This window comes from Mustelus asterias, unplaced genomic scaffold, assembly GCF_964213995.1.
Source record: "Mustelus asterias unplaced genomic scaffold, sMusAst1.hap1.1 HAP1_SCAFFOLD_1553, whole genome shotgun sequence".
Lineage (NCBI taxonomy): Eukaryota > Metazoa > Chordata > Chondrichthyes > Carcharhiniformes > Triakidae > Mustelus > Mustelus asterias.
The window spans coordinates 12,474-31,142 of NW_027591498.1; the positions used below are offsets into that span (position 1 = coordinate 12,474).

An 18,669-nucleotide genomic window follows, 5' to 3' on the forward strand; every position below is an offset into this window, starting at 1 on the left:
TAGACAGTGAGGAAGGGTGTCGTAGTTTGCAGGAAGACTTAGACAGGTTGCAAAGTTGGGCCGAGAGGTGGCGGATGGAGTTTAATGCGGAGAAGTGTGAGGTAATTCACTTTGGTAGGAATAACAGATGTGTTGAGTATAGGGCTAACGGGAGGACTTTGAATAGTGTGGAGGAGCAGAGGGATCTAGGTGTATGTGTGCATAGATCCCTGAAAGTTGGGAATCAAGTAGATAAGGTTGTTAAGAAGGCATATGGTGTCTTGGCGTTTATTGGTAGGGGGATTGAATTTAGGAGTCGTAGCGTTATGTTGCAACTGTACACAACTCTGGTGCGGCCGCACTTGGAGTACTGTGTGCAGTTCTGGTCCCCACATTACAGGAAGGATGTGGAGGCTTTGGAGAGGGTGCAGAGGAGGTTTACCAGGATGTTGCCTGGTATGGAGGGGAGATCCTATGAGGAGAGGCTGAGGGATTTGGGATTGTTTTCGCTGGAAAGGCGGCGGCTAAGAGGGGATCTTATTGAAACATATAAGATGATTAGAGGTTTAGATAGGGTGGATAGTGATAGCCTTTTTCCTCTGATGGAGAAATCCAGCACGAGGGGGCATGGCTTTAAATTGAGGGGGGGTAGCTATAGAACCGATGTCAGGGGTAGGTTCTTTACCCAGAGGGTGGTGAGGGATTGGAATGCCCTGCCAGCATCAGTTGTAAATGCGCCTAGTTTGGGGGCGTTTAAGAGATCCGTAGATAGGTTCATGGACGAAAAGAAATTGGTTTAGGTTGGAGGGTCACAGTTTTTTTTTACTGGTCGGTGCAACATCGTGGGCCGAAGGGCCTGTTCTGCGCTGTAATGTTCTATGTTCTATGTTCTATCATCAACCCTCCTGGATCCCCTTCCCCCATCCAGCATACTCCCTCACAATCCTCTGGTTTGCCCCCCTGCCCCCCCCACCACCCGATCCCCCCCCTCCTCCCTGGTTTGTCTGCTTCCCCTCCTCTCTGGTTCCTCTCCTTCCCCTTTCCCTCTGATTCCTCTCTTTCCTTTGTGTTTCAGTCCACTTCCCGTGCCACTCCCTGCTGTTCCCTCATGTCCCAGACCCTTTTTCCTTTTTCGTTCCCTCCTTATAAAAGTTGAATGTGCAACCAATCCTCGGTCTAATCTCAGACATGAAGTGTCTCAGATGAGCTCTGCAGACAATGTGAATCAGCACGAGGCATTGCTTCAGCACAGTGTCAAAAGTTTCACATTCTATTTTTTTCTCCTGTACTTCATTTCACACTGAGTTGTAACATTTTGCCGGAATGCTTAAATTCACGAGTAATTTGTAACTTATTGCAGGTACAACTAGGTATCTCAGAATTCTTTGAATGCTCTGTTCTGGTTAATGAATTCACTTTATTATGTTTACAGAGTACGCTCTGTGCCTGCACTGTCATCTGCTATGTAGGTGGTAGTGGAGGTACGTGTGTGGATTAAAGTGCATGGTGGCTGATTGCAGCACTGGCCGTATTGGTATTAACATGTGTAGGAGTGGGTGTATAAGCGCATTACAACCCTCACCGCCACCTTCTACTGAATATACTCATTATTCTGCAAATCTTTTATGATCTGTAGTTTACATCCTTGATCTCAAATCCCACCAAGGCCCCACTCCTACCTACTTCTGTAACTTCATCCAACTACACAACTCTGATATCTGTGTTCCTCCAGTTCCGGCTGGTTGTGCATCCTTCACTCCACTATTGGCAGCCATGCCTTCAGCTGCTTTAGGTTCCTTGGTTCCGGAATTCCTTCCCTAACTCTTTCCACCTCTTGCTCCTCCATTAATATCTACTTCTTTGACTATATTTTTACTTAGCCACCTGTTCTAATATTCGGTGTCATATTTTGTCTGATAATACTCCTTTGAAATGTCTTGGAATGATACGCTGCATTGGAAGGGCCGTGTAAATGTAAGTTATTATATGGGTCACACAGTTTGAACCCAAGCTGTACTGTAACTTTCCTTTAACATCTCCTTCATTTCCTATTCTCAGACAGCTGTGCCTCCTGTTAAATGCCGAGAACATCTTTCATTCCATGGCTGAAATCCTCCATCGGGAAGAAGACCTCAAGTTTGCTTCCACCATGGTCCAAACTCTCAACTCCATTCTCTTGACGTCAACAGAACTCTTCCAGCTACGGAACCAGCTGAAGGATCTGCGTACAACGGTGAGGAGCATATCTCGGTGTCCATGAATCCAGCCCAAGTGGGTGGGTGGATGGGATTTGGTTAGTGTGGTGTATTAAGAGCAAAAGGTGCTACATCCTTGCTCCACTAGTCACCTTCTTGATCAAGGCAGCTGTGGAGATGTTGGTCCACACACAATGTTGAGTTCTAGCTTTGAGTCATAGTGTGAGTGAGTTGGTGAGTCTAAGCTCAGAGATCAGTGATAAAGCTGCAATTGTTACCTCCTAAGTGCTTTTCCTCTAAACACATTAACCTCACTGACTGACTGCCATTTCTGGCCATGTCCTATGGTGTAGCTCGATGTCTGAGCCTGTGGTGAGTTTCCTTTCCCATGTCTGCCCTGTTCCCAGGATCCCTGAAGGACACAGCCTCTTCCAACAGCTGCCGAGATTCTGACTCCGACCCCTCGAGTTTTCATCAGCCAAAGACTTGATTGCTCTCGTGCTGTCTCCATCCAGCCTTCTGCGTGTTGGAGCAGATTGGCTCAAGGAGCAACTTTAATTTTGGGTGAATTTTCATTTTGACTGTTGGGCAGTAGTGGACCCTCTATCCATTTTACAACCTGTCTGATTCCCATCTGGGATACCAGGCACATTTTGAAATGGGCAGCCCATCCCCTGCTGACCATTCTCCATACCCAGGAAGTGTGAAAATATATTTCTGTTTTACTGCATGGTCCATGGTAAGATTCTGTCCATTAACTTTGAAATATCATAACAGGTTAGAACTGTTATTTATATCAAGAGTATTCAAAAAATGTATTTATCTTAGCCTTGCTGAGTTTCCCAGAAACAGTACAAAATGATAACATTTAATAATAGCTTAATTTGAAGTACAGTGACTTCTTATGTGGATTTATGTATACAGCCTATTTTACGTTAGGCCCATCGCACTTGTACCATCTCTGGCTGAATTGTCCACTTAATCCCATTCCTCGTGTACTCTTGTTTTTCTCTCAAATATTTACAAACTTGCCTTTTAAAACCAACAACTCTAGATTGAAAATACAAATGACTTATTCTCTTAATCTGCCCCTTCTGCTGATGGTGGTAAATTTCTGCCCTGTAGTTATTAATTCACTGAGTAATTGAAATAACTTCCTTAGTTTGCCTGATCAAAAACCCCTCAGAATCTTCAGCACTACTATCGTATCTGCTCGTGGCCTTCAATGTTCAAATGAAAAGAGGAAAAGTTTGTCCAGTACTTCCTCCCAACTAAGCCCTCTCCAGCAGACTCTCTCCTTAAGATAGTTTGCAGATTCTTTGGTAAGGGCCCTAAGACACTGCTTGGGATGGTAGCTGCTGCACACGGGCAGAGCAGCTTGGAAAATTCTGGATTTTGTGCTGTTTAGTTTGTAATCCCTGCAAGTGCAGGAAAATTCCTTTCACTGGTCTCTTGAGTTCTAAGCGTAACTTATCCAATCCAATATTCCCATTATAATTCCTAGTGTCCAGGTACCAAGGGCAAAGAGCTGATGTTCGTGTACACTGATGCAAGAGACGATCATTTGAGAAGCAGGCCAGACATTTCTTAAATGAACAGTGTAATTATCTTTTCTCAGCTGCACTGGAGGGTGGCTCCATATCAATCTGAGAGACCACGCAAAGCAATAAGTCAGCCCCACCCAGCAAACAGGAGTTAGAGTGACCATTGGTGTCTATGGAGATCATTTTCTTTCCCCTCCATAAAATGATGGTCAATTTGATTTGTATGTAAGGGTTAAGTTTCTCCTAAAGAGTAAGAAGAACATCGCCAGTCAGCAATCCATCTTTACAACAGATGGTGCTGTGATGTCGGATTTAATGAGTAGGCTTCTTTTGTCCTATGTTCCGAGGGCTTTAGAGAGGTTCTAAATGATTGTGCTGCGCACCAGTTTGAAGCCATTGCTTGAAGGGAGCGTTAGGTATTGTTTGTTGGTTGTTTTTAAATATTATTTCCATGCGTTTATTGCCTGCAGGAAAGCTGCAATCTGTTCTGTGGCTTGTATCGTTCCTGGTGCCATAACCCTGTCGCCACAGTCTCTCTCTGCTTCCTCACGCAGAACTACAAACATGCCTATGATCTCATTCAGAAGTTGTATCCTTTTGTTCTAACTTGTGAGTTGGACAGCTCTGTTATCTTTTCAATAGCTTGGAGCAGTCAGCAGCATTTGTGCCTCGGTGGTCAAAAGGTTCTGGGGGTTGAGTCGGGTTCAGGCTATTACATGACCTATTGCATGATTACCTATTTGACACTATTACATGAACAGTGCTTTCGATGAGATATTAAACTGGGGTTAAGGTGAACATTATAAAGATTCCATGGAACTGTGCAGAGGGCAGGGAGATGTCTTGGTGTCTTGCGCGACCTTCTTTTCCTAACCTTAATTACCAACAAAAAGCAACAACAGAAGTTGCTGAAAATACTCAGCAGAGTGGAGAGAAAAACAAAGTTCACGTTTCAGGTCAAGGAACCGGAATAGAGATGGAATAGGTTTTGAGCAAGGGATGGGTGGGGCAAGAACAAGGAAAGTCTGTGATAGGATGGGAGACAGGAGAAATGAATGACACGAATTAGTCTTCCAGGGCAAAGGGAATGGAGCAGGAACGTAAACAAAATATGTGCCGAGAGCAGGTGTGTTGCTGAACAAAAGCAAGAGAAAAGAAAAAAACTACAGCGTGCAAAGAAAAGGAAACAAAATGGGGTTACTATCTGGAATTGTTGAGTCCAGAAGGCCTTATGATGCCTAATTGAAAGATGAGATGCTATTCCTCAGACTTGTGTTGAGCTACACTGGAACAGTGCAGCAGGCTGAAGACAGAGATGTCAGCGTGAGAGCAAGGTGGAGAATTAAAATGGCAGGCCACCAAAAGCTCAGGGTCATATTGCAGACTTGCAGTATATGCATTTTGTCTCCTCTGTAGAGGGGCTGCACTGTAAGCAGCAAATATCATAGACTAGATTGAAGAAAGTACATGTAAATCGCGGCTTCATCTGGAAGGAATGTTCTGGGGCCTTTATCAGTGAGAATGGAAGAGGTAATTGGGTAGATGATATATGCTATGCGTTTGCATGGAAAGATGCTGTAGGCAGGGATGGGGTGTTGGGGGTAATTGGGGAATGGCCCATGGTATAGGGAGGGAACATTCCCTTCAGAATGCTGGGAGGGGAGTGGGAGTTACGTTTCACACTGGTGGTGGCAGACAATGATCCCTTGAATACAGAGAATGATGGGGTGCAAGGTGAGGAAAAGGGGAACTGGAACATTGTTCTGGAAGGGAGACAGAGGGGTGAGAGCGGAAGTATGGGGAATGGGATGGACATGATCGAGGCACTGTCAACCACAGCAGGGGTGATTTCTGATTTCCAACATCCACAATTTTCTGCTTTTTAAAAAAAATAAAGACTTGATTATCCACCCATGCTGCATGTGGACTGTTCCCGGCACAGAATAGTTGGTATGTTTAGCTACATAAGTTGCAACATTTCAAAGCAAATACAGTTTGTTTAATGTGCAGTATGTTGCGATAATCATGTCAAATTTACAGCACAGAAACAGGCCATTGGTGCTGATACTTATAGTTTACGTGAGCTTCCTCCTTCCTCCTTACTTTATTCCACCCTATTGACATATATTTCTCTCCTTTGTGTACTCCTCTAACTCCCCCTTCAATGCCATTTGTTTCTACCCAGCTTATTGTTCCACAATCTCACCATTCTCTTGGTAAAGAAGATTCTTTTGATTTATTTATTAGATTCATCAGGAACTATCTTAATATTTATCACTCCCTGGTATTAGTCACCCAAATAACTGGAAACATCTTTCTTGTGTCTACCCTATCATGATTTTAGACTTCCATCAGGTTACCCCTCAATCTTCTAGTCTCGGCTTGTTCAGTCTTTGCTGATTGTTATAACCTCTCAGTTTGGGTATCCTTTAAATTTTGACCTGATGTATTGTATCAATGCAGTAGTCTTGTTATAAGCGAACTGGATTGCAGCTTTGATGATCTGAGTGTGTGTTTGCCTGAAGGTGCACCCAACGTGCTGTGTGCAGGATTTCATGCTGGCACTTTCACATTGAGTGGTCATTGATGGGAATCCAAATGCTGCCAACATCTCACGATCACTGGATGTCCCTGCCTTCAATGGTGTCCACTTTGCAAACCTTCCAAAGGTAAGAAAAAGGGCAATGACTCATTTAGCAGCTGTTAACTCTCCTTTTCCAGGTGTTCTACAGTCTGTATAATGAAGGCACACCTTATAATACAGTAGAGATCCTAACATACTATCAGGGATGTGCTAATAGGCATTATTATGAATGCACGTGATCGCTGCCAGGAGTTGAGTGTGCATTGAAAGATAGGTAAGCAGCTTACCTATCTTACCTGGGACAGGTATGCTTCTGATTATGACATAGGGTTTTGGTCTTTAATAAACATAGGGGTGTTTACAAATGCATTGACAACATCACAGCATATAACAAATGGAAGAGGTATTACTCAGTTAGTGGTTTCAACAGTTTACCCGTCTAAATAGAGGGTAGTTGAGTGCAGGGACATCTCTGAGCAGGTGATCTGAGGAGTTGTGTCTGACATAGGTGTGATGCTGATGTCCCTAACTTGTTTGAAATACTTTTTCAGTTTGCCTGCGGATTAGCTTGGACAAGATTCCATGAGAAGGCAGCTTTTAAACAGTACGGAGGCTGAGATGTAACATTTTCCAGGACACTTGATACTTCACTAAGACACCTCCCATCCAAGTATTGCTTTTGAAAATAAATACTTGGGCTTTTTGAGGCACTTTGGATAACTGTCTCTTCTAACAGTTCATTGTCTCACTCCTGGGCCCTGGTCCTGAAATTGTGCAGACTGTGCATCTTTCCGCTCTTGCCTCAAGGCCAGACAAGACCAGAATTGGCAGAAGAATGTGTCACAGATTCCTCTGTAAGGCCAAATAGAAAAACATTAGCACCAGCAGCTGCTCTCTGTGTATTTTATCTCTTCCATTTATAGGTAAAAGCCTAATGTGAAAATACCGCAACTTCATTCACTCAGACGTTTATTAGCTTTAGACAAAGCACTTTGTCTTTTATTTTCTTTTTGATCGCACTGCCTATATGTTGGAGCTGTGTAGTTTCAATCTCTGAGCACTGCCTGTGTTGAGTGAGCTAAAGGGGTCCTGCAGGACTTAATTTACCTTAGATTAGAGAGGAGGGCAAATCAACCAGGTACCTGCCTCTGGTTAACATCGAATAACAATTCTCCACGCCACTTGCCTGCTAGAAAACTGATGAGTGAGGCAGGGTCTGTGGAAAATTGGGCTCAGCTGTGGTATTTTCCCCCTTGGTTGAATAGCCTGCCATAATTCACACGCAGGAGGAGAATAGGCACTGAATAGGATATCAATGGAATTGTACTTAGTGGGAAATGTGCACCGTCAGGGGAGGAGGCAGAATATTGGGGATGGGGAATGTGTGAGGATACCATGTACCTTGAGTGACTGTTTACCGTTGACAACATTAGTTCAGGGCTGGGAGTTGGAATACGTGTTATCTCTGCCCTATGTCGCATTGAACACTTAATTGCAACTCCAAAATGTGCACTTTATTAACCAGCTGTATTTCTGGCTTTTTTGAGATTTATCGGTTTGAAGTGGATTTTTTTTCACGGCTACTCAAACAGCTGAATAGAAATAAAGATCAGTGTGTGATAAATGAAAAGGCTGCAGAACTTTTCGGACTAGAATGTGTGCGTTCTCTCTCTTTCCCCCCCCCCCCCCCCCCCCCCCCCCAACAGTCACAGATTTGGTGCCTGTGTAAAGGTCACTCTTCAGTTGCTTATGCAACAACTTTTAGAGGCATACGAACATCCAAATTTGGAGCAGGAATAGGCCATTTGGCCATTCTGCTTGCTCTGCAATTTGATGAGATCATGGCTGCTCTAATGGTTGTCTCTGCTTTCCTGCCTATCCTCTATACAAGGATTGACCAACCATTCTAGTTGGGGGCGTCCGTGTCTCCAATTTTTTCTCACTCAAAGGAACGATGAGCAAATTTCAGTAAAGGTAAGATATAAGATTTGGCACAACATTAAACATGAAATTTTAAAAATCAATGTCAAAGCAATAAACTGATACATTTTCCTAAAGACTAATTAATAAAACATGATTGCTAATCAGCAGATTTAATCAATAAAACCTTTCTTGCCTTTTTGCTTAAGAAGTAGAGCCAGGGAGATAGATTGTGCCCCAAGACTTGGTCACCAGGGAAGGAGTGGAGACTGGGGTCGAGCCAAGGAAGGTCCCACTCCCAACCTTCTTCCACTACCCGACTCTCCTGTTCGCCCGGTGCCCCTCGCCCTGCCCAACGTCACTCCGCAATTCTGCTGTTCGGCAAGGCCTCTGGAGAGAAGCAGCAACAGGAGGAAGCGAGTGAGGGGATCTGTGAGTGGGAAGACCAGGGAGGGAGGCGGCGAGGAGGAAGGGTTGGTCCAAGATGGTGTAGATCATGTCACGTGACATTACATCAGCCCTGGCACAAATCAATGCTGAAGCGGAAATCCCGACATTAAGTGTGCTTATCCTCGTGACACTGGATGAGACAAACTGTGCTGCACTCTTCCAATGAGACATTTAACTAAGGCCCTATCGGCCCCTTCAATGGAAGCAAAAGATCCCAATTTCAAAGAGGAACAAAGCCATTCTCCCAGTCTGCAAACCAATCCCTATTTCTGAAGCAGCATCACTACATGATCAGATTCCTGTTTGTGAGATCTTGCTGTGTACAAATTGGCATAGTTCTTACATTATAACAGTGTCTCGACTTGGCTGTGACAAGTTTGGGATGTTTGGAGGTTGTGCAAGGCACTATATAAATGCAAAGCTTACTCTTCATGGAAACGTATCCCAGCAAGTATTGGCACCTAAATAAATGGGTATTGCTGCAATTAATTCAGTTATTCTTTCAAATCTTCCAACTGCTAGCTCTGCTTGCTTTGGTTAGACTGGACATAGGAGGTGATACTTTGACCATAAAATAATCTCTCATCCCAAGAATGTTCCCGGTAGATGAATTGAAACAAAGGATTTTTTTAACAAAAGGCTAACAGGACAGTATAAAGAGGGAGAGCTGTTTTATGGCTGAGACACCCGCTGCAATTCAACGGAGAGTTTGACTCAACAAAGCCAGTTTTTATTGAAGAGATTTGTCTTATTGTCTATTGGCTACTTGTCAAAGGTTTGCATAGCTGACACTCTGCCTCAGTTTGAGCTGAGGTGAGAGTTGCCGCTTGCCTTTGGTGCAAATGTTTGAGGTCTGACCCCAGTTGAGAGCCAACCTGTTCTAAAGCCTGCCATTCTGAATGTAAGGGCTGTTTCCAATGGCTCCACTGATGGTTCAGTGGGTTTATCTGGTGAGCAGTAAAGCCAGAATGGATGTCTACCTGTCTTGACCCCAGACCATCGTGAAGCAGTTGACCTCCGCCAGGGACCTGGCTTTGGTGCCCCCGGCCTAGGGAGAGGAAATATCTGGCAGTGCCACCCGCCGCTCCTTATAATTATAATTCAATGTAATACCTCTACCAAGGAAAGCTCCAGATGTGGACATCCACTGAGTTCAGAGTCTGGCTGGGTGGCGAGGCCCCCCAGATCCAAATAGCCTCACCACTTGGTTTCAGGGTCACTAATATAAATTGTTAGGTTCAGCTGTAGAAGAATTTTTCAGGGAGCACTTTGTCAGTGCAGAGCGAATCTTTCCGAGAAGCTCAGTTTAGAATAGTTTGGGTGCACATTTCTCCTCCGTTTTGCTGCTTTGTTCTTGCAACCTCAGCTAGAATAAGTTAAACTGTTACCCATACCACTGGTTAGTTGTAGCAGGGAAATCACAGCTCTGGGTGAGATCAGCTGATGGTAGTCATGATGTGGAGATGCCGGCGTTGGACTGGGGTAAACACAGTAAGAAGTTTAAAAACACCAGGTTAAAGTCCAACAGGTTTATTTGGTAGCAAAAGCCACACAAGCTTTCGAGGCTCTGAGCCCCTTCTTCAGGTGAGTGGGAATTCTGTTCACAAACAGAACTTATAAAGACACAGACTCAATTTACATGAATAATGGTTGGAATGCGAATACTTACAACTAATCCAGTCTTTAAGAAACAAAACAATGGGAGTGGAGAGAGCATCAAGACAGGCTAAAAAGATGTGTATTGTCTCCAGACAAGACAGCCAGTGAAACTCTGCAGGTCCACGCAACTGTGGGAGTTACAAATAGTGTGACATAAACCCAATATCCCGGTTGAGGCCATCCTTGTGTGTGCGGAACTTGGCTATCAGTTTCTGCTCAGCGACTCTGCGCTGTCGTGTGTCGCGAAGGCCGCCTTGGAGAACGCTTACCCGAATATCAGAGGCCGAATGCCCGTGACCGCTGAAGTGCTCCCCAACAGGAAGAGAACAGTCTTGCCTGGTGATTGTCGAGCGGTGTTCATTCATCCGTTGTCGCAGCGTCTGCATAGTTTCCCCAATGTACCATGCCTCGGGACATCCTTTCTTGCAGCGTATCAGGTAGACGGTACATACTCTTGCAACTCGGCCAACGTTGTCTACCTGATATGCTGCAAGAAAGGATGTCCCGAGGCATGGTACATTGGGGAAACTATGCAGACGCTGCGACAACGGATGAATGAACACCGCTCGACAATCACCAGGCAAGACTGTTCTCTTCCTGTTGGGGAGCACTTCAGCGGTCACGGGCATTCGGCCTCTGATATTCGGGTAAGCGTTCTCCAAGGCGGCCTTCGCGACACACGACAGCGCAGAGTCGCTGAGCAGAAACTGATAGCCAAGTTCCGCACACACAAGGACGGCCTCAACCGGGATATTGGGTTTATGTCACACTATTTGTAACTCCCACAGTTGCGTGGACCTGTAGAGTTTCACTGGCTGTCTTGTCTGGAGACAATACACATCTTTTTAGCCTGTCTTGATGCTCTCTCCACTCCCATTGTTTTGTTTCTTAAAGACTGGATTAGTTGTAAGTATTCGCATTCCAACCATTATTCATGTAAATTGAGTCTGTGTCTTTATAAGTTCTGTTTGTGAACAGAATTCCCACTCACCTGAAGAAGGGGCTCAGAGCCTCGAAAGCTTGTGTGGCTTTTGCTACCAAATAAACCTGTTGGACTTTAACCTGGTGTTTTTAAACTTCTTACTGAGATCAGCTGACGCAGCATATGGTTTAACACATTAGCAGCAACCATCAAATCTTGGAATCCCTGGTGCAGAAGGAAGCCATTCGGCCCATTGAGTCTGCACTGACTCTTTGACAGATCATCCCACCCAGGTCCTGTCCCTGTCACCCCATTTATTTACACTGCTAATCCACTCAACCCGCACATCTTGGGACACTAAAAGGCAATTTAGCATGGCCAATCCACCTAACTGCACATTTTGGGACAGTGAGTGAAAACCGGAGCACCTGGAGGAAACCCACGCAGACTCAGGGAGAAGGTGCAAGCTCCACACAATCACCCAAACCCAGTCTTGAACCCGGACCCCTGACGCTGTGAGGCAGCATTGCTAACCACTGTACCACCGTGCCGCTCATGATTCAGCAAATGTCATACAGCAGCAGGTTATTCAATGACCTCTGGTTTGATAGCTGCACATTCCAATATGTCTTACCACATCATTGAGCAACATCAAGTGAAATCAAGCAGTGTGAGATTAAACCCTGAAGCTGTAATTATTATAACAAGGTTTGAAACTTCAGTGTCGTACTTAACTCAGCATGGTATTGTCAATTTTCCAGCAGTGAGGGGTAACAACAACTTATATTTATATGGAACTTTTAACAAATTAAAACATCTCAAGGTACTTCACAGGACTATGATCCTACTAAATTTGTCCAGACCGGAAGACAGTTGACAGCATGAGGGCAGTGCAGTTGATGTTGTCTACGTGGACTTTAGCAAGGCCTTTGACAAGGTACCGTATGGTAGGTTGTTGCATAAGGTTAAATCTCACAGGATCAAGGGTGAGATAGCTAGATGGATACAAAATTGGCTTGATGATAGAAGCCAGAGGGTGGTTGCAGAAGATTGTTTTACAAACTGGAGGCCTATGACCAGCGGTGTGCCTCAGGGATCAGTGCTGAGTCCACTGTTATTTGTCATTTATATTAATGATTTGGATGAGAATATAGGAGGCACAGTTAGTAAGTTTGCAGATGACACCAAGATTGGTGGCATAGTGGACAGTGAAGAAGGTTATCTCGGATTGCAATGGGATCTTGATCAATTGGGCCTGTGGACTGACAAATGGCAGATGGAATTTAATTTAGATAAATGTGAGGTGATGCATTTTGGTAGATTGAACCAGGGCAGGACTTACTCAGTTAATGGTGGGGCGTTGGAGAGAGTTACAGAACAAAGAAATCTAGGGGTACATGTTCATAGCTCCTTGAAAGTGGAGTCACAGGTGGACAGAGTGGTGAAGAAGGCATTCGGCATGCTTGGTTTCATTGGTCAGAACATTGAATACAGGAGTTGGGACGCCTTGTTGAAGTTGTACAAGACATTGGTAAGGCCACACTTGGAATACTGTGTACAGTTGTGGTCACCCTATTATTGAAAGGATATTATTAAACTAGAAAGAGTGCAGAAAAGATTTACTAGGATCTCATCGGGCTTGATGGTTTGAGTTATAAGGAAAGGCTGGATAGACTGGGACTTTTTTCGCTGGAGCATAGAAGGCTGAGGGGTGATCTTATAGAGTTCTATAAAATAATGAGAGGCACAGATCAGCTAGATAGTCAATATCTTTTCCCAAAGGTAGGGGAGTCTAAAACTGGAGGGCATAGGTTTAAGGTGAGGGGGAGAGATACAAAAGTGTCCAGAGGGGCAATTCTTTCACACACAGGATGGTGAGTGTCTGGAACAAGCTGCCAGAGGTAGTAGTAGAGGCAGGTACAATTTTGTCTTTTAAAAAGTATTTAAATAGTTACATGGGTAAGATATGTATAGAGGGATATGGGCCAAATGCTGGCAATTGGGACTAGCTTCGGGGTTTAAAAAAAAAGGGCGGCATGGACAAGTTGGGCCGAAGGGTCTATTTCCATGCTGTAAACCTCTATGACAGTTCAACAGGTGATCAAAAGGTTGATAAGGAGCATCTTAAGGGAGATGGACTTGGAGGGTTGAAGAGGAAATTCCAGAGCTTAGGGCCTAGGTTGCTGAAGACACTGCTGACATTGGAGGAGTGATAGAAATCAGGGATCAAAAGAAGCCAGACTTGGATGAGCAGGAAGATTCTCCACCTCCACCCCATCTACTGCTAAAGTCCTCACCCATGCTGCCACTTCTATTCTAATGCTCTCCTGGCTAGCCAGCGATCCTCAACCCTCCATAAACTCAGCTTCTTTTAAACCATGTTTCCTGTACTCCGCACCACACCAAGTCCCACTCCCCCATTACCTCTGCCTTGTGCATGTTGCTCAGATCACCAATACCTCAAATTCTGCTCCTCTCTATCTTCATAATCCTCTTCAGCAATTTAAAAACTGCCCTACTCAACCTGATTATACTCTCTAATCCATTTCTCCTACTCTTTTCCTCAAGGTTGGCTGCATGCCTTCATCTAGGTAGGTGTAATGTCCTGAAATTCTCTACCCAAATTCTTCTGCATCGCCATATCTCTCTGCTCCTCTCAAACACTTTTTAAAATCCATTTCTTTGTGCCCACTTCTGGTTGCCTTTACTGATAACTCATTCTGTGTTGATATGGCGAGAAAAAACATATGGCAAGAAAAAGCAATAGATCTGAAAATTGGGAGCAGTTTAAAATTCAGCAAATGGTGACCAAGGGATGGATTAAAAAGGGGAAAATAGAGTATGAAAGTTTGCTAGTGGGGGACATAAAAACTGACTGTAAAAGTTTCTATAGGTATATAAAGAGAAAAGGTTGGAAAAAAACGAATGTAGGCCCCTTACAGTAAGAAACGGGAATTCATAACGGGGAATAAAGAAATGGTTGAGGAACTAAGTTTGTATTTTGCTTCTGTCTTCACAAAGGAAAACATGAATAACGTACCGGAAATTCTGAGAATCACAAGTTTTAGTGAGGAGCTGAAATCTGTATTAGTAGAGAAATGGTTTTGGGGAAATTAATGGGATTGAGGGGGATAAATTGAGGGGGCCTGATAATCTTCATCCCAGAATCCTTAAGAAAGTGGCCGTAGTAATAATAGGTCCATCATTTTCCAAAATTCTTTGGACTCTGGACTGGTTCCTACAGATTAGAGGGTAGCTAATTTAAGCCCACTATTCACAAAGGGAGGTGGCGAGAAAATGGGGAACTATAGACCAGTGAGCCTAACGTCGGTAGAAGGGGAGTTGCCCGAGTCCATTATCAAAGATTTTGTAGCATTTGGAAAGCAGTGGTATAATCAGACAAAGTCAGCATGGATTTGCAAAAGGAAAATCATGCTTGACAAATCTACTGAAATCCTTTCAGGATGTAACTAGTAGAGTTAACCAGGGAGAACTGCTGGATGTGGTTTATTTAGATTTTATTTAGTCTTAAGATGGATAAGAAGCTGGTTGGCAGATAGGAAGCAAAGTTGGAATAACTTTTCTGATTGGAAGGCAGTGACAGTTTTTATGTCCATGTACTGTAGGGATCTGTCCTAGGACCTCAACTTTTCACGTATTAATGATTTGGACAAGGGAACTAAATGTATTATCTCAATGTGCAGATGACACAAAGTTGAATGGGAGGGTTAGCTGTGAGGAGGATACAAAGATGCTTCAGCATAATTTGAACAGGTTGAGTGGGTGAGCATATGCATGGCAAATGCAGTACAATGTGGATAAATGTGAGGTCATCCACATTGGTGGCAAAAATAGAAAGATTAGTATTTGAATGGGTGTAAATTGAGAGAGGTGGATACTCGGTGAGACTTTGGCATCCTCATGCATCGGTTGCTGAAAGTAAGCTCGCAGGTACAACAAGCAGTAAAGAAGGCAAATGATACGTTGGCCTTCATAGCAAGAGGCTTTGAGTATAGGAATTGGGATGTTTTACTGCAATTGTATAGGACCTTGATGTGGTCACACCTGAGGTATTGTGTGCAATTTTGATGTCTTATCTGAGGAAGGATGTTCTTGCTATAGAGGGAGCGCAGCAAAGGTTTACCAAGCTGATTCTTGGGATGGCAGGGCTGTCATATGAGGAACGACCAAGTCATTTAGGATTATATTCATTGAAGAGTGATCTCATAGAAACTTATAAAATTTTAACAGTATTCGACAGAGTAGATTCACAAAGAATGTTCCCGTTGTGGGGAAGTCCAGAACTAGGGATCATGATTTGAGGATAAAGGGTGAACCTTTTAGGACTGAGGCGAGGAGAAATTTCTTCACCCAGAGAGTGGTGAATCTGTGGAACTCACTCCCACAGAAAGTACTTGAGGCTAAAATGTGTGATTTCAAGAAGAAATTAGATATAGCTCTTGGGGCTAACGGCTTCAAGGGATATTTGATTTGATTTATTATTGTCACGTGTATTAGTTTACAGTGCAAAGTATTGTTTCTTGCACACTATATAGATAAAGCATACCATACATAGAGAAGTAAATGAGAGAGTGCAGAATGTAGTATTACAGTCATAGCTAGGGTGTCGAGAAAAATCAACTTAATGCGAGGTAGGTCCATTCAAAAGTCTGACGGCAGGAAAGAAGCTGTTTTTGAGTCAGTTGGTCCATGTCCTCAGACTTTTGTATTTTTTTCCTAATGGAAGAAGGTGGAGGAGAGTATAGACATGGGGAAGGCGGGATCAGGATATTGAATTTGATGATAAGCCATGGTTATAGTGAATGGCGGAGCAGCCTTGAATGGCTGAACAACCCACTGCTTCTCGTTTTTATGTATGTTTCTGGGAAGCACTTTGAAGCATGACTCTGTTAAAGCTGTGATAAAAATGCAGATTGTTGTAATTTATGCCCCTATTTGTCTTGACAACCTCTATCTTTTTTGCTTTATAGCTTTGCTATCTTGCCCTCCCCTAGCCCAGGGCACACTAACAGTACAGACTGGGGATTGAACCTGGAACTTTCCCATTTGACCCACTATGACATTGGAGCAGCTTAATATATATTAAGTATCTAGCTTGATGGCAATCAACTGGAACTCTTTAAAAAAAAACAATTTACAGCAGTGCAGAATGTGACTAATGTATGAATAGGGTCATTAATATTGCAACATGCAATTATGGAAAATTAATGAGCAATGTTTACTAGGTCGCCTAGAATGAGAGTCACAGATAATTGTGTGTACAGATTGTTACAGCTGATATGATGGATATGACTGTAGTGTTGGAGTGTCCTATTACAGACACTGCAGGGATCACAGAACTACTGCAGATGTGTTGTTTTTCCCTCCTCTCTGGGGTATAGTGCAATGCAGCAGCTCATTTAAGGAGCTCCCTCTTCGCCTATCGATTGTCACTAGCTTGTGACAAGAGCTGTAAGCTGGTCATATCCACCAGTCATTGACAAAAAAATTTATTAAAAAACTGGGAATTGGAAATAAAAACAGAATTGCACAGATAATCCACCAGCATCGTTGGAAACCCTTATTCAGCTGTGATCACTTAAGAGTTCAGAGGAAGGAACTGCACCTCACCTTTATATACTACCTTTAAAGAGTAAGACATCCCAATGGACTTCACAGCAGCATAAACAGACAGAAATTCACATAGAGCCAAAGAATGAGATATTAGGGAGAGGTAGGTTTTAAAGAGTGGAGATGGAGAAGCAGAGAGATTTCAGGAGAGAATTCCAGAGCTTAGGCCCTACATATCTGAAGCACGGCCACCAATGGTGAAGAAAAGTAAGTAGGGATGGACAAGAGGCCAGAGTTGAAGGAATGCAAGAGTCCTCAGAAGGTTGTAGGGCTGGAGTAGGTTACAAGGATGGAAAAGGGGAGGCTATGAAGGGGAACACAAGGATGGGAATTTTAAAACTGACATGTCTGGCACTGGGAGTCAATGTTAGTCAGTGAGCACAGAGATGATGGGTGGGCAGGATTTTGAGAGTCATAGAGGTTTACAGCATGGAAACAGACCCTTCGGCCCAACCTGTCCATGCTGCCCTTTTTTTTAAACCCCTAAGCTAATCCCAATTGCCCGCATTTGGCCTATATCCCTCTATACACATCTTACCCATGTAACTATTTAAATACTTTTTAAAAGACAAAATTGTACCTGCCTCTACTACCACTTCTGGCAGCTTGTTCCAGACACTCACCATCCTGTGTGTGAAGAAACTGCCCCTCTGGACACTTTGTATCTCCTAAACCTATGCCCTCTAGTTTTAGATTCCCCTACCTTTGGGAAAAGATATTGACTATCTAGCCGATCTGTGCCCCTCATTATTTTATAGACCTCTATAAGATCACCTCTCAGCCTCTTATGCTCCAGAGAAAAAAGTCCCAATCTATCCAGCCCCTCCTTATAACTCAAACCATCAAGTCCCGGTAGCATCCTAATAAATCTTTTCTGCACTCTTTCTAGTTTAATAATATCCTTTCTATAATAGGGTGACCAGAACTGCACACAGTATTCCAAGTGTGGCCTTACCAATGCCTTGTACAATTTCAACAAGACGTCCCAACTCCTGTATTCAATGTTCTGACCGATGAACCAAGCATGCCAAATGCCTTCTTCACCACTCTGTTCATCTGTGACTCCACTTTCAAGGAGCTATGAATATGTACCCCTAGATCTCTTTGTTCTGTAACTCTCCCCAACGCCCTACCATTAACAGAGTAAGTCCTGCCCTGGTTCAATCTACCAAAATGCATCACCTCACATTTATCTAAATTAAACTCCATCTGCCATTTGTCAGCCCACTGGCCCAATTGATCAATATCCCGTTGCAATTGGAAATAACTTTCTTCACTGTCCACTCTGCCACCACTCTTGGTGTCATCTGCAAAGTTACTAACCATGCCTCCTATATTCTCATCCAAATCATTAATATAAATGACAAATAACAGTGGACCCAGCACTGATCCCTGAGGCACACCGCTGGTCACAGGCCTCCAGTTTGTAAAACAACCCTCTACAACCACCCTCTGGCTTCTGTCAAGAAGCCAATTTTCTTTCCATTTAGATACCTCACTCTGGATCCCGTGAGATTTAACCTTATGCAACAACCTATCATGCGGTACCTTGTCAAAGGCCTTGCTAAAGTCCATATAGACATCAACTGCACTGCCCTCATCTACCCTTCTTAGTTACCCCTTCAAAAAACTCAATCAAATTTGTGAGACATGATTTTCCACTCACAAAGCCATGCTGACTGTCCCTAATCAGTCCTTGCGTCTCTAAATGCCTGTAGATCCTGTCTCTCAAAATACTTTCCAACAACTTACCCACCACAGATGTGAGGCTCATTGGCCTGTAGT

At 43.7% G+C, this 18,669-nt stretch overlaps 1 protein-coding gene across 1 annotated transcript in view; it reads left to right on the top strand.

Annotated features, from left to right (window-relative positions):
* Positions 1 to 2,039: 2,039 nt before the first annotated feature.
* The window catches only part of LOC144488426 (protein VAC14 homolog), a gene marked incomplete at its 3' end in the record, with an annotated part of 36,053 nt that continues 19,423 nt past the window's right edge, over positions 2,040 to 18,669 (top strand). The window contains exons 1-2 of the mRNA XM_078206499.1: positions 2,040 to 2,212; positions 4,189 to 4,307. Of these exons, the coding sequence (XP_078062625.1) occupies positions 2,081 to 2,212; positions 4,189 to 4,307 (251 nt within the window). The remainder of the gene's footprint in view (positions 2,213 to 4,188; positions 4,308 to 18,669) is intronic.